Raw genomic sequence first — 12,500 nt, forward strand, 5'->3', positions numbered from 1 at the left:
ATTTTATAATATATATATAAATATGTATGAAAACACATTTGAATATTTTTTTCTTCTATAGGTTTTAAAATTACAAAGAGTATATGTATTGGACGTGAATATAAAAAAAGTTACAAGAAAAAAAAATGCAAAGCTGTTTTGAGAAGTATAGACACACAAGAGGCGAGTGTGTGTTTGTGTGTGTGTCTGTGTGAGTCTACGTACGCTCGTGTGTGTGTGTGTGTGAGATTGTGCTTTGGATTCTTGTCAGCCACAGCAGTTAAACCGTTAAAACTAAGAGTGGAAAAGGACTTGTGGAAACAGGAAATTAAATTACATTTTATAGGCACACTGTGGAGAAGGTGTAACCGCTGTTTGGCTCTCATTTTAATTTTATTTTCTATCATTTCGTTTCATTTTATCATTCATTTTTTTTTTTTTTCCTCTTCTTATGTTGATGTGGTGGTTCTCCCCTCCAATATAGCCTTCTGTTTTCTCTCTGTGTGTATGTTCATTCTCTTCTTCCGTAGGGGTATCTGGAATGTGGACACAATGGCATAGGATTCCGTAAGCTACTCTTCCGTCTACTGGCATGGTGTCTAGCTACCTCGGTGTGCTGCCCCAGGGTTGTCATAGCAACAAAGACGCGCGTGTTCTGCCTCTGTCGACTAGCAACATGACTCTCGCTCTCGCTCTCTCTTTCTCTCTCTGTATCTCTAATTACTTCTCCTGACTTAACCAACCCAGCAATCGTTCAGGATTTCAATGATTTTCAATTTCTCACTTTTCCAAACGATCACAAGGAGAAAGACTAATGTTTTTTTTTTTAAATTGTCATCTTCCTGTACATATATGTGTTTGTATATATCTAAATTATGCTTATAGTCCATGTACAAGCACACAGTATGTGTCAGTCTCTGTACATATATATGAAAACACTATAACCACCTGTTTTATACACATCCTAACTGCACATATCTTGTGTCATGATCTCTTTGATTATAAAATCCTCTCCTCCTCCTCCTCTCTCTTCAAATTCAATCGGAAGGTTCCTTGTTGATAAATTGTCAGATATTGTTATAGCATGTTGGGACAACATTTCTAAGGCACTTTTCCTGCAATCTCTCATAAAAAAAAATTCTATTTCTATTTGAAGTCCAGACCACTTGCTGACTGCAGTTCACTGTGCCCTTTATCTGTGCAGTCGCTCGCTGTTACACTACAAATGCTAGCCTGTAGTATAACATATAAACTACAGTCTTCTCAATGTTATGGGCCTGCTAGCCACACATGCTAACAGCCATCCCTTTGGTAGAGGAGCCCACTAACTTAGCCCCAGTATTTCTAGCTATCGACCGTTTGTAAGAGATGTCGTAAAGCATGTTTGTTTCTGTTTATAACCGAAGCTTTATTGTTCATAACCGGGTTTTGATCACTGGTTTGGTGAGGTAATGGGATAATGTCAGTACACAAAGGACACAAAGCATCTTTCTCATTGCCTGGTTGTCTTGTGCATTGTCAGTTGCATATTGTATGTCAAAGAGTTTTGAGACTTTCTGAGAAGTTTTATAAAGAAACATACGTTTGAGCATAATCAAGCATGTTCCCCATCAAAATTGTTTTATTGCCCATTCAGTATGATTGAACTCAATTGTGTGTGATATGTGAGATATAGCCTTTTTTTTTTTTTTTTTAAATAGCCTTGTGGTTGGATTCTTGGAGTGTGGGGTTTGCAAAAAGAAAAAAAAAACGTTTTATACATCAGTGTCCATGCAGTTCTTTTTCTGATGTGTGCAGTGTGCACAGTCATACTCCTCTTTCCCTCTTTTTTCCCTTTTTTTTCCTCTCGTTCCTCTGTTCCCCTGTGACCTCTTCTTAAGATTCTAATCAGGGCGTCCCACTTCTCATTCTGGAGAGCGTCTCTCTCCCTCTCTCTCTCACTTTCTCTAGGTCTCTCTCTCTCTCTCTCTGTCTCTCTCGCTCTCTCTTTCTCTAGGTCTCGCTCCCTCTTTCTCTCTCTCTCTCTCTGTCTCTCTCTCTTTCTCTCTCGCTAGGTCTCGCTACCTCCGTCTCCTTCTCAAGAGTTTAACCCTCCTTTATCTTTATCTCCTTAATCACCAGACACAAGAGTTTAACCAGCGACGCTTGTTTAGATGGAGACTCCTAATCCTGCTGTGTCAGACCCCATCCACCCTCCCTTCAGTCTGAGCCTACACACACACACACACACACACACACACACACACACACACAAGCACATGCACACACACACACACACACACACACACAAGCACATGCACACACACACACACACACACACACACACACACACACACACACTGATGGCCACCTACATTAACAGCCTATTAACCCTCCTCACTTTGTGCTGAGGGGAACTCTCGGGGTTAAAGGTCACTAGCTGTGTTATTTTAGAGGGTGAAGGATCCGAGCAGATTGGCTGGTAGATAGAGAGGCTGAGTGCGCGAGCAGTGGCAGATCCCATTGGGAGCCGCTCAGGCGGTCTTAGTGGCGGTGCGATAGGAGCAGCTGTGTTGCCGGGTCAGTGGAGATGCGGTTAGCCCTCTTACATGTGGAGAGCCCACGGGTGTGGAGGGACATGTTGTTGTTCTGTGTTGCTTTTGAAAATAAAAAAAAGGACACGAGGGTGGGACGAGAGCGGGCTGTCTTTTCTCTCTCTCTCTCTCTCTCTCTCCCTCGCTCTCTCTCTTGCTCTCTTCTCTCTCTCTCTCTCTCTCTCTCTCTCTCTTCGCTCTCTCTCTCTCTCTCTCTCTCTCTTCGCTCTTCGCTCTTTCTCTCTCTCCTTTTCTCTATCTCTCTCTCTCCTTTTTTTTCTCTCTCTCTCTCTCTCTCTCCTTTTCTCTCTCTCTTTCTCTTGATCAAGTGACAGAGTGATGACAGCTGCCTGTTCAGAGACTGCACTTGAAAAAGAGCTGTGGTGACGTCAAAGCGAAACGGATACTTTGAAAATTTCATGAAAATGTCCTCCCCCAACCTCAAGGTCCCCATACGTTTGGAGTTGGCTTGGCTGTGGGTGTTTTTGAAGCCTAGCGTCTCTTCGGTGCTCACATACCAGTCATATCAGGACGAGAGCCACCGGAGCCTGTCTCTGGGCATACACTACCCAGCAGCACCAGATGCCAAGGCTCATAAAACCACTCTAAACACACGATCAAATAACCTCAAAGCAGAGCTGCAGCAGACACACACTCACACACACACACACACACACACACACAAACTCACACTCGCTTACACTCTGCAGAACTGCATGGATCTAAGCTCATTACTGCTATTGGCTGCCACTGAGGAAAGCATGGCAATCGCAAGTATGAAAAACAAAATAAAAATCACAGAACCATATTGCTTTTTGAGGGGTTGGATGTTTTATAAGAAGAGGATGTCGTAGGCCTGTTTTGTGTACATATTTTTCAGCAGCTGTTGAAGACGAAAAGGAAGAAACTTTGAAAGATGGATTCCTAGTGGTGGGTGTGGCCCGGCCTATCACCTCTGTTCTTTTCATCTCGGATTAGATGTTCAGAGCCCTGCCTGAAGAGAAATACTAATGATTCCCCAATATTTTATTTAATCTTATCTTCTTTTCATACATGCAACAGGGAGGGGGGTAACTACCCAAGGAAAATTAGGCTCTCTTTTAAAGCCGTTTCAGATCCGAAAACATGGCCACAAGCGCCACCTAGCCACCATAATAGGAAGTTCACAATTGATTTACATGTGAAAATGTTTTTTGTGTTTTCACGTTTATTGGGATTAAGATTCGTTTCCGTTGTGACTGTCTTTTTTTTGGCATAGTTGAGTTTTTCGCACATCAGTGGTTTTCAAGTTAAATAAGTAAACCCTCCCTCTACCCTGTGTCATAGAAGCATAAACCCCCCGAGAACTGACCTATGACAGTTATCTCTTTATATGGTTGAAGTATTGCGTCAGTCTCAGATTTGGAGATTTTACTTACGGAAGTTGGTGTTTTTGTATGTACTGTAGATCTCTTTTTCACTTTCGTGGATACGTGCTAAGATGTATGTAAGGGTTTTGTGAGATGTACGTATGAATGTATGTTATGCCAATCCTGATCACATTGATCATCTCTCCCTCACCTACCGTCAAAAGGAAGTGTTTTTCAATGGTTTGAATTTTTTTTTTTTTTTGAATACACACTGAAGGAAGACATATATGTCTTCAGGTCACAACCTTGCATTTGTACAAAATAAATATTTGTATGAGTATTTTACACCGTGTTCTCCAGCTGCCTTGTCAGAAGTGTATGTGTGTGTGTCTGGGGGAAATGCTGAGCCACAGAGGCCATGGTATTTTATCAAAACGGCAATATGTGCTATGCAACACAGTAAATGACAACATCGTAGACACGAATCATCCACCAAAACCATTTAATGGATTTCTGAGGGTAACAAAAGATTCTAGTGTGAAACGTCCTCATGCCAATCAAGATTCCATTTACGTCAGAAATAGGAAGTCTTCCTGGACAATCATTGGGACAGTGGGGGAAAAAAATCATTGGGACAGTGTACACTGGAATCTTGGACATTGTAGTTCAACATCCAAATTTGATCAATTCAGGCAGACTGGCGCTGATTTGGGTACTATTGGTTCGGCTCCGCATGTTTGGCTGAGAATAAGATAACCTCAAACGGAACGGAATTAAGTCGGCGCACAGCGAGCTCTCCTGCCGTCGAGCATCCATTCACTTTTCCTAATCCCCCTCTAAGCGCTCCCGGTGAATGAGATGAGACTGCACGAGAGACACGATGGAATAAAGTGGATGAAAACGTGGGGTATTTGCATGCAGACAGATTACTTCATTTCGCGCCTGCCGCTGCCTGTGTGTGGCATGCAGGATGCCGGATGACCTCTGTCTCTCGATAGGAGGTGAAAATGATTGGGTAGTGTGCGTGTGTGTGTGTGTGTGTGTGTGTGCGCGTGCGTGCGTGCGTGTGTGTGTGCGTGAGTGCGTGTGTGTGTGTGTGTGTGTGCCATAGGTCATGCTAAGAGATTTTGAAGCCTTTTTTTCACTCAATCCTATTTTAATACTGACACACGCATAGAGCCATTTACTAAAACTGTCACCTAAACCATTTCAAGAGTTTAATGTCAAAGAGAAAGATGCCAATATGTTGGAATACTATATGCTTCAAAGGAGCTTTAAAAGCCCATCAACTTCCTATACCACACATACAGTATGCATATGCACACAGAGAGAGGAGAGAGGAGAGAGAGGGCGAGAGAGAGAGAGAAATATAAATAGTTGGGAATGTTAGTGTAAGGTGAGACTGTAGTGAAATTAGTGAAGTGGTGACAAACGGTCCCTACTGATTTACAGCTGAGAGAAACCCCAGAGCTGTGAGTCGTCCTCGCACTCCTCTCCTTTCCTCTTCCACTCCCTCTCTCTTTTCCTCTCCTCTCCTTTTCTGCTGTCTTTCTCTTTTTCCCCTCACTTCCCTCTCATTCCTCTCCTCTCTCTCTTCCTCTCATTCCTCTCCTCTCTCTCTTCCTCTCATTCCTCTCCTCTCTTCTTCAACTCCCCCTCCTCTCTCTCTTCCTCTCATTCCTCTCCTCTCTCTCTTCCTCTCATTCCTCTCCTCTCTCCCTTCCTCTCATTCATCTCCTCTCTTCTTCCACTCCCCCTCCTCTCTCTCTTCCTCTCATTCCTCTCCTCTCTCCCTTCCTCTCATTCCTCTCCTCTCTTCTTGCGCTCCATCTCTCCTTTCCTCAGCATGCCCTCATCTCTCGTTTCCTCTCACTCTTCCCAACAGTGCGATCCATCTACAGTCTGCAGAAATATAACATTACTCATGTATTTCTGGCATCGTCAGAGATACACTCCCAACGTGTCCTTAACAAAATAATGCATTCTTCTCAATTTGCCAACAGTTCACTTCCTTATTTACCTTACGAGTGGTTCAGATGAGAAAGTACGGCAGGTGTGTTTGGCCCCAGGTCTAATGTCAGAAATGAATGATTCTGGGTGTACAGCTGTGTGGGCATGTGTTAGCAGCATTTAGCAGCTAATTGCTAACGCATTGCATTGCATCGTATGCATGTTTGACGCTATAATTGGATTCCGCTACTGGTTCCAACCAACAGCAATGGGAGGTGAGGGAGGAGATCATTGAACTAATCAGTAATTCATCTCACTGTGTGTGTGGTAGAGTCAACCCCCTTAATTCTTTATTACCATGCAAACACACGGTGAGGAACTTCACAAAGGCAGTGGGTAATGGGGACCATTAAAGGTGATTCACTCCTTTTTCATTGTGGGGATATACAGTATAGTACAGTATCTAAATGTGATAATCATACCATAATATGGGTTTGGGTAACAGGCCAGAGAGTGCCTGTTTGGTGGCTGAGGTTCATGCTGTTTCAGGATGTGACATTGAACTGGCCTGAAGGATGGAACCTGGGTCTCATCCTTCTTCCTTGACAATCCACTTTGACTCATCTTCATGGCCATTTCCACCTTGCAGGTGTGTTTTTATGTGCGCAAGCATGCGTGTATGTGTGTGTGTGTGTGTGTGTTGGGGGGGTAACCAATACCAATATGTCTGTGTGTGTTTGTGGACGTTTGCGTGTAAGTGTTTACACACACACACACACATACCCACACACACACACACACACACACACACACACACTAACACATCACACATAGACATTTGTGTGTGACAGAGAGTAAGAGAGGTTTGAGACTGACAGAATGATTTGTGTTGAACTAATGGAGCACTGTTGGGCCTGTCTGCTCAATTAGCGCTTAAGTGCCCAGACATCCATCATATATGACACCATCTATCCATCTCCAAATCCCTCTATCCCGCAGAATGTGGGCGCGAGTGTGTATTTGTACGTGTGTGTGGGTGGGATGGTGGTTAGAGAGACAGAGAAAGAGAAAGAAAGAGGAAGAGAGAGGGAGAGAGAGAAAGAGAAAGAGAGAGAGATTGTTGTGTTGTATTGTTTTTATACAGTAATACTGGTGAGCCCTGTAGGTCTATGGCGTGAGGAGCCAGTTGTGGCCCAGCACCTGTGCTGCTGAGTGGGCCTCTGATGGGTGCGTGGCCCCCTCACCCCCTGGATGTCTTTCATCACGTTTATGACAAATGCCAAAGGAAAATACATCATCACACACAATACCTCATCACTACATTAAATACATTACTGTAACTCCAGTTCTGTTCTGTGTGCATATGGGACAGTGTACCTACCCCCCTACCCCCAACTGCTTGACACACATACACATTCACATAACTGAACATACGTGAGCACACACACATACTTTTAACAGAATACAAAAATAAATAACAGCACTTAACACAGACTCATACACACGGACACACAGTAATACAGATCATACAAACACACACACACACACACACACACACACACACACACACACACACACACACACACACACACACACACACACACACACACACACCCACACAGTAATACAGATCATACAAACACACACACACACAACACACACACACACACACACACACACACATTAATACAGATCATACAAGCACAGAAGCATCACCAGTTCAATCCCTTAAGCCATCTGATGCGGTTTCTGTAAGATTAGTGTTGTATGATGTATGATGTATGTATACAATGCCAAAGTAAGTCTAATGCTCTTATGTGGAACAACATGGCATTCACTCTGACAACTGGTCATCCTCACATCATACCAGTACCAGCTGTCAATAAGACTCTGCCCTGACCCCAAAGAGGACTGTGTGAAAAGAAGAGATAGACTGTCATCTTTGTGCACCTGTAAAATGAGATCTCATACACTTTCTTCTCAAAGGTTTCTTTATTTGAATGGCATACTTTCTATATTCCAATTTCAGTTCCAATGCTCAAAATGTGAAATATTCAAAAAGTGGTTTATTTGTTGTCATAAATATAGGACCTGCAAAGGTAAATAGACCGTGTTCAGTTGAAATGCAGTATTTTTCTAAATAAATTCCTACAATTTCAGGTGTTTTATTTTTTAATTGTGTTGTGTTAGAAAGGGGAAATGTACACACAACAACATATATGTGTAAACACACGGGCACATACACACACACACACACACACACACTCACACCGGCACACACACACACACACACACACACACACACACACACACACACACACACACACACACACACACACACACACACACACTCACACCCGCACCCATACAGACACTCACACGCACACACACGCACACACACACACACACACACACACACACACACACACACACACACACACACACACACTCACGCAAACACAAACAGTGAAGGGGAGAGAGTGTGAGAGATGAAATGTCAAAACAGTGGGCAACTCCTGTATAATGCCTGATGAAACCCCTTTGCAGATATCAGTCCTGTATATTTCTCCAAACAGACACTGATGCAGTGCTGCTATTCACCAATAGCAGATTTTATTTCCATTGAACCATTAAACCTAGACATTGAATTCAGTCAAACAGATTGATACCGTAACAATCTCCACCACTTAATGGAATTTAGATAGAAATGTGTTTGATGAAATTACCCTCTAAGTTTAGCAATGTACAAAATGAACAAAACCTTTAACAAGTTTAGATTCTTCTGTCCTCATTGAACTTGGTTGTCTTGATGTTACTGAAACTTAGAAAATAACCAGAGGAAAAATTATTCATCATCGTCATCGTCATCGTCATCGTCGTCGTCATCATCATCATCGTCGTCATCGTCATCATCATCGTCGTCATCGTTGTCGTCATCATCATCGTCATCATCGTCATTGTCATCATCATCGTCGTCATCATCATCATCATCATCATCATCATCATCGTCATCGTCATCGTCATCGTCATCGTCATCATCATCATCGTCATCGTCCTCAGTGTTAACTTTGCCTGAGAGCACATCCTCAATCCAGTCCTCCAGCTCTTCAGCTGTGGGCAGATCTGCATCATCATCCATCTCCAACCAAATGCTGTCGGCCTGCGGGGGGAGCATATCAGAGGTAAAATAGCTGATTCCCTGTGCCATTACCCAGCATTCATAGCGTGAGGCAGTAGTTGTGAATACTCACATCAGTCACGTTGACCACACCGATCTGAGGGCTGAAGAGGTCTACCTTAAAGGTCTTTTCCCAATAGGGGATCAGCTAGACAAAAACAGAAGGAGACACTAGTTTAATGTACAGATAAATGTCAATTAAATGTCAAAAGATTATAAATATGATATCTTTCATATAAATGTACTGCTCAGATATGCGACTAAATTCTGTTCCTGACCAGTGGGAAGTCATCAGGGTCGATCCATACGATGCTGAGGCCTGGGAGGTGTGTGTTATCTCTGGCCACTTCTTTCAGGACCTCAAGGAACTCATAGCCATCTGTCAATCATAACCACAGAGGTAAGAGGCATTCTCCTTCATTGATGTCTGTCAAATTCTGTTATTTTCTGTTTATTTCATACTAATCATTTGACTTATTTGTGGTATGAGATGTTTAGTAATTTGAAATGTGTATTTTTAGTGGTTGGACTGGCGCATTAGATTGAATTTCATATGACATGTAAAATGTAAATGTTTACCAGGGTCTTCTTCCTCTGCAAAGGCCACAATATGAACGCCATCCATGTCGTCCTCCTAAAATGAGCATCATTTCTCATTGAGTTTTCCAGAGAATGTGACTGCAAATGTCATGATATTTTCTGCATTAGAAACATATGGGGCACCAAGTCTAACAGATAATTTCATCTACACAGAGAGCATTATGTGCTACGACAGACATTCATTTATCATGAAATCATGTAACACCATACTGCCTTTTGTCCACGAAAAACACACACACCCTAGCATTGTGTCCACGTACTTCTGAAGAGAGCCCATTCTTTCATGCACAGAAAACAAAAAGGATGATTCATGGTTGTGCACTGAATTGAGTGTTTCTTTTCACTCAATTCACTAATTACTAGGTACTACGGATGGGCATTTTAAGTCATTTCAACATTCCAGTTCTCACATTCATACTCTGTGGTATGTGTGCAGCCAGGCAGCAAGTATTTGAGACCCACAGCCAGTAATGTGATCCCAAGTAGAGCTGGCTAAAGCTGTCATGCTAACACACGCTAATGTACTGCTATCAGTCAAACCAGGGGGGTGGACAGGCCATGGCTGTTTGCTACCCTGGCAACAACCAGCATGAAAGAGATATATGACAGAAACTGCAAATTTGACTCCAAAATGACTCCAAAACTTACGAATGCGATTACTATAGGTTAAACGAACACGGATGTCCAAATAGAGTAACATTACTCATGCCCATCCCTAGCTACTAGCTATTTATCTATCTTATCGAAATTAAACCATTGACTTGTTTTAGAAGAGCTTATTCAATGTTGTGACAATGGATGTGATCAAATTTCACCAGCATTAGACACTCTCTCCTCTCTCTGTCATTCTTCCTCTGGCTCTTACTCTCTGTACCTGTCAAGTCTCCTTTTATCCGTGAGATTCACGGATTTTCAACATTTCTCATGTCTCACTGGATCTCAAAGATGTTCACTCCCAATAGCATAGAATAATATTCATTATATATATTAGTTATATATTAATAATAACCAATAGCATAGAATAATAATCATAAGTCCATTCGACTGCTGTGCAGTGCCAGTGATAGACTGTCATGTTCGCACTGTGCGACTCAGTTTGTCTGTGTATCAGTTTTAGGCTACTCCACAAAGTTTCAGAATTCAGCATCACTGAACAACTCCTTACCTCATGGGCTATATTACTGAACGTCCGTGGACACAATACAAACGTGTTTGGGTTTTTAGTGGACAAAAGGCAGTATGGCATTACATGGTTTCATAATAAATGAATGCCTGTCGTAGCACAGAATGCGCTCTGTGTTACACTTGCCACCCCATAGAAAAACAGCTAAGGACTTAACTGGATTCTAAAACAATATTCACACTTTTAATGAGAATCTTTGCATTCATGGATCTATCCATCCATGCACATTCTGTACGAATTAAATACAAATATGAAAATGTTCAGAATGGTTTGGTCAAGATTCTCACCCAGGTCTCGAACATGTCCTCGGGCCGCAGTTTTCTCAGTGTTGCTCTAGAGAGACAGAGCAAAATAATCATTGGATGTCATTTCATTACTTTTCTCTTCTATCTTCTGCACTACCACTACACTCCCACAGAGGGAGTTCAGCAAACTGGCCCCAGGATATTTGCCCTGCTTGTTGGTTTCGGTCTATACACTGGCAGTGCTACATAGAGTCCTTACAGTGTCTCTGTGTGAGATGAGTACTTAAGACATATGGAAATACCCCCTTAGACCTATAGACACACTCCTGTAGCCCTATAGACACTCCTATAGCCCTATAGATACTCCTGTATAGACCTTGGTGAAATCATACCGCCTGTGTTCAGTGATGAAGGCCACAATCTCCTCTTCAGAGTTGGGCTTGTCGGGAACGGTCATGGGATCCTCCATGAAGGGCTCGTAGAAGTCCACCTCATTCATCTTCAGGGTCAGAGGTTTGGCCACCTACAACGACACACAGCACCCAATCAGAGTCCCGCTCATTCCCTCAGTGTATAAACATAAGTGCTAAATGAATAAGCAGTCACACTTTCTATGAATTAGGTAAGCATGATGTGCTATAAATGCAGTCATAATGGTTCATAAGACATAAGTCATGTTTTGCAAGGAGTTTAACTGCATGACAAACATCTGCGTAACTGTCTGTATGCATTCACAATTGCACACATGAATGCAATGCTCTATGATAAGGCTCTATAGAACAAACTGCCATAATGCATTTGTTGGTTTTCTGATTGTAAGAGCATAGATGACGAGCATTTACACTTTCTATGAGTTAGGTAACCATGATGAACCATGGTGTGGTATACATGTAGTCATAAAGGTTCATTAGACATAAGTCATTTTTTGTAAGAATTTTAACATGTGTTCTAAGCATACTGAATTCATACATAATGCAGTAAAGAAAAATTGATTGGAGTCAGTTTCTTAAAGACCATCCTTGTTCAAGGATACAAATGGAGTCAGTTTCTTAAAGACCATCCTTGTTCAAGGATACAAACGGAGTTAAATTGAGCTCCTTGTAATGTACTACTGCAATGTGGGTTTAAGATTAATCTTGGGGATCTGCTTTGCTTGAACCAAGAGTCAATCTCCTAATTTACTCACTGATTTCTCAAAGGTGGCAAAAAATTTGATGTAAGGTTGGAACTGCTCTGCTGCCTCTTTGAAAGCAAGGAAATCTGAGGAGAGGAGTAAAGGCAACAACAGAAGAGAGGAGAGGAGAAGAGAGGAGGAGAGGAGTAGAGAGAGATGACAAAAGGAGGAGAGAGGAGAGAGGAGAGGAGGAGAGAGGAGGAGAAAGGAGAGGAGAGGAGAGAGGAGACAAAAGGAGGAGAGAGGAGATGAGAGAGGAGAGGAGGAGA

At 42.4% G+C, this 12,500-nt stretch overlaps 2 protein-coding genes across 2 annotated transcripts in view; one reads left to right on the plus strand and one right to left on the minus strand.

The window, feature by feature from the left end:
- vangl1 (VANGL planar cell polarity protein 1) overlaps positions 1-2,683 on the plus strand; it is an 87,247-nt gene extending 84,564 nt beyond the window's left edge. The window contains exon 10 of the mRNA XM_012826520.3: positions 1-2,683. This exon is cut by the window's left edge and continues 402 nt beyond it. The gene's annotated coding sequence lies outside the window, so the exon portion shown is untranslated.
- A 5,759-nt stretch (positions 2,684-8,442) lies between these two features.
- The window catches only part of casq2 (calsequestrin 2), a 9,953-nt gene continuing 5,895 nt past the window's right edge, over positions 8,443-12,500 (minus strand). The window contains exons 5-11 of the mRNA XM_012826519.3: positions 12,244-12,317; positions 11,450-11,580; positions 11,100-11,145; positions 9,609-9,663; positions 9,308-9,408; positions 9,103-9,177; positions 8,443-9,011 (exon numbers count right to left, since the gene is read on the minus strand). Of these exons, the coding sequence (XP_012681973.2) occupies positions 8,697-9,011; positions 9,103-9,177; positions 9,308-9,408; positions 9,609-9,663; positions 11,100-11,145; positions 11,450-11,580; positions 12,244-12,317 (797 nt within the window). The 3' untranslated portion in view covers positions 8,443-8,696. The remainder of the gene's footprint in view (positions 9,012-9,102; positions 9,178-9,307; positions 9,409-9,608; positions 9,664-11,099; positions 11,146-11,449; positions 11,581-12,243; positions 12,318-12,500) is intronic.

Source organism: Clupea harengus, chromosome 2 (genome assembly GCF_900700415.2).
Source record: "Clupea harengus chromosome 2, Ch_v2.0.2, whole genome shotgun sequence".
In the NCBI taxonomy this organism is placed as follows: domain Eukaryota; kingdom Metazoa; phylum Chordata; class Actinopteri; order Clupeiformes; family Clupeidae; genus Clupea; species Clupea harengus.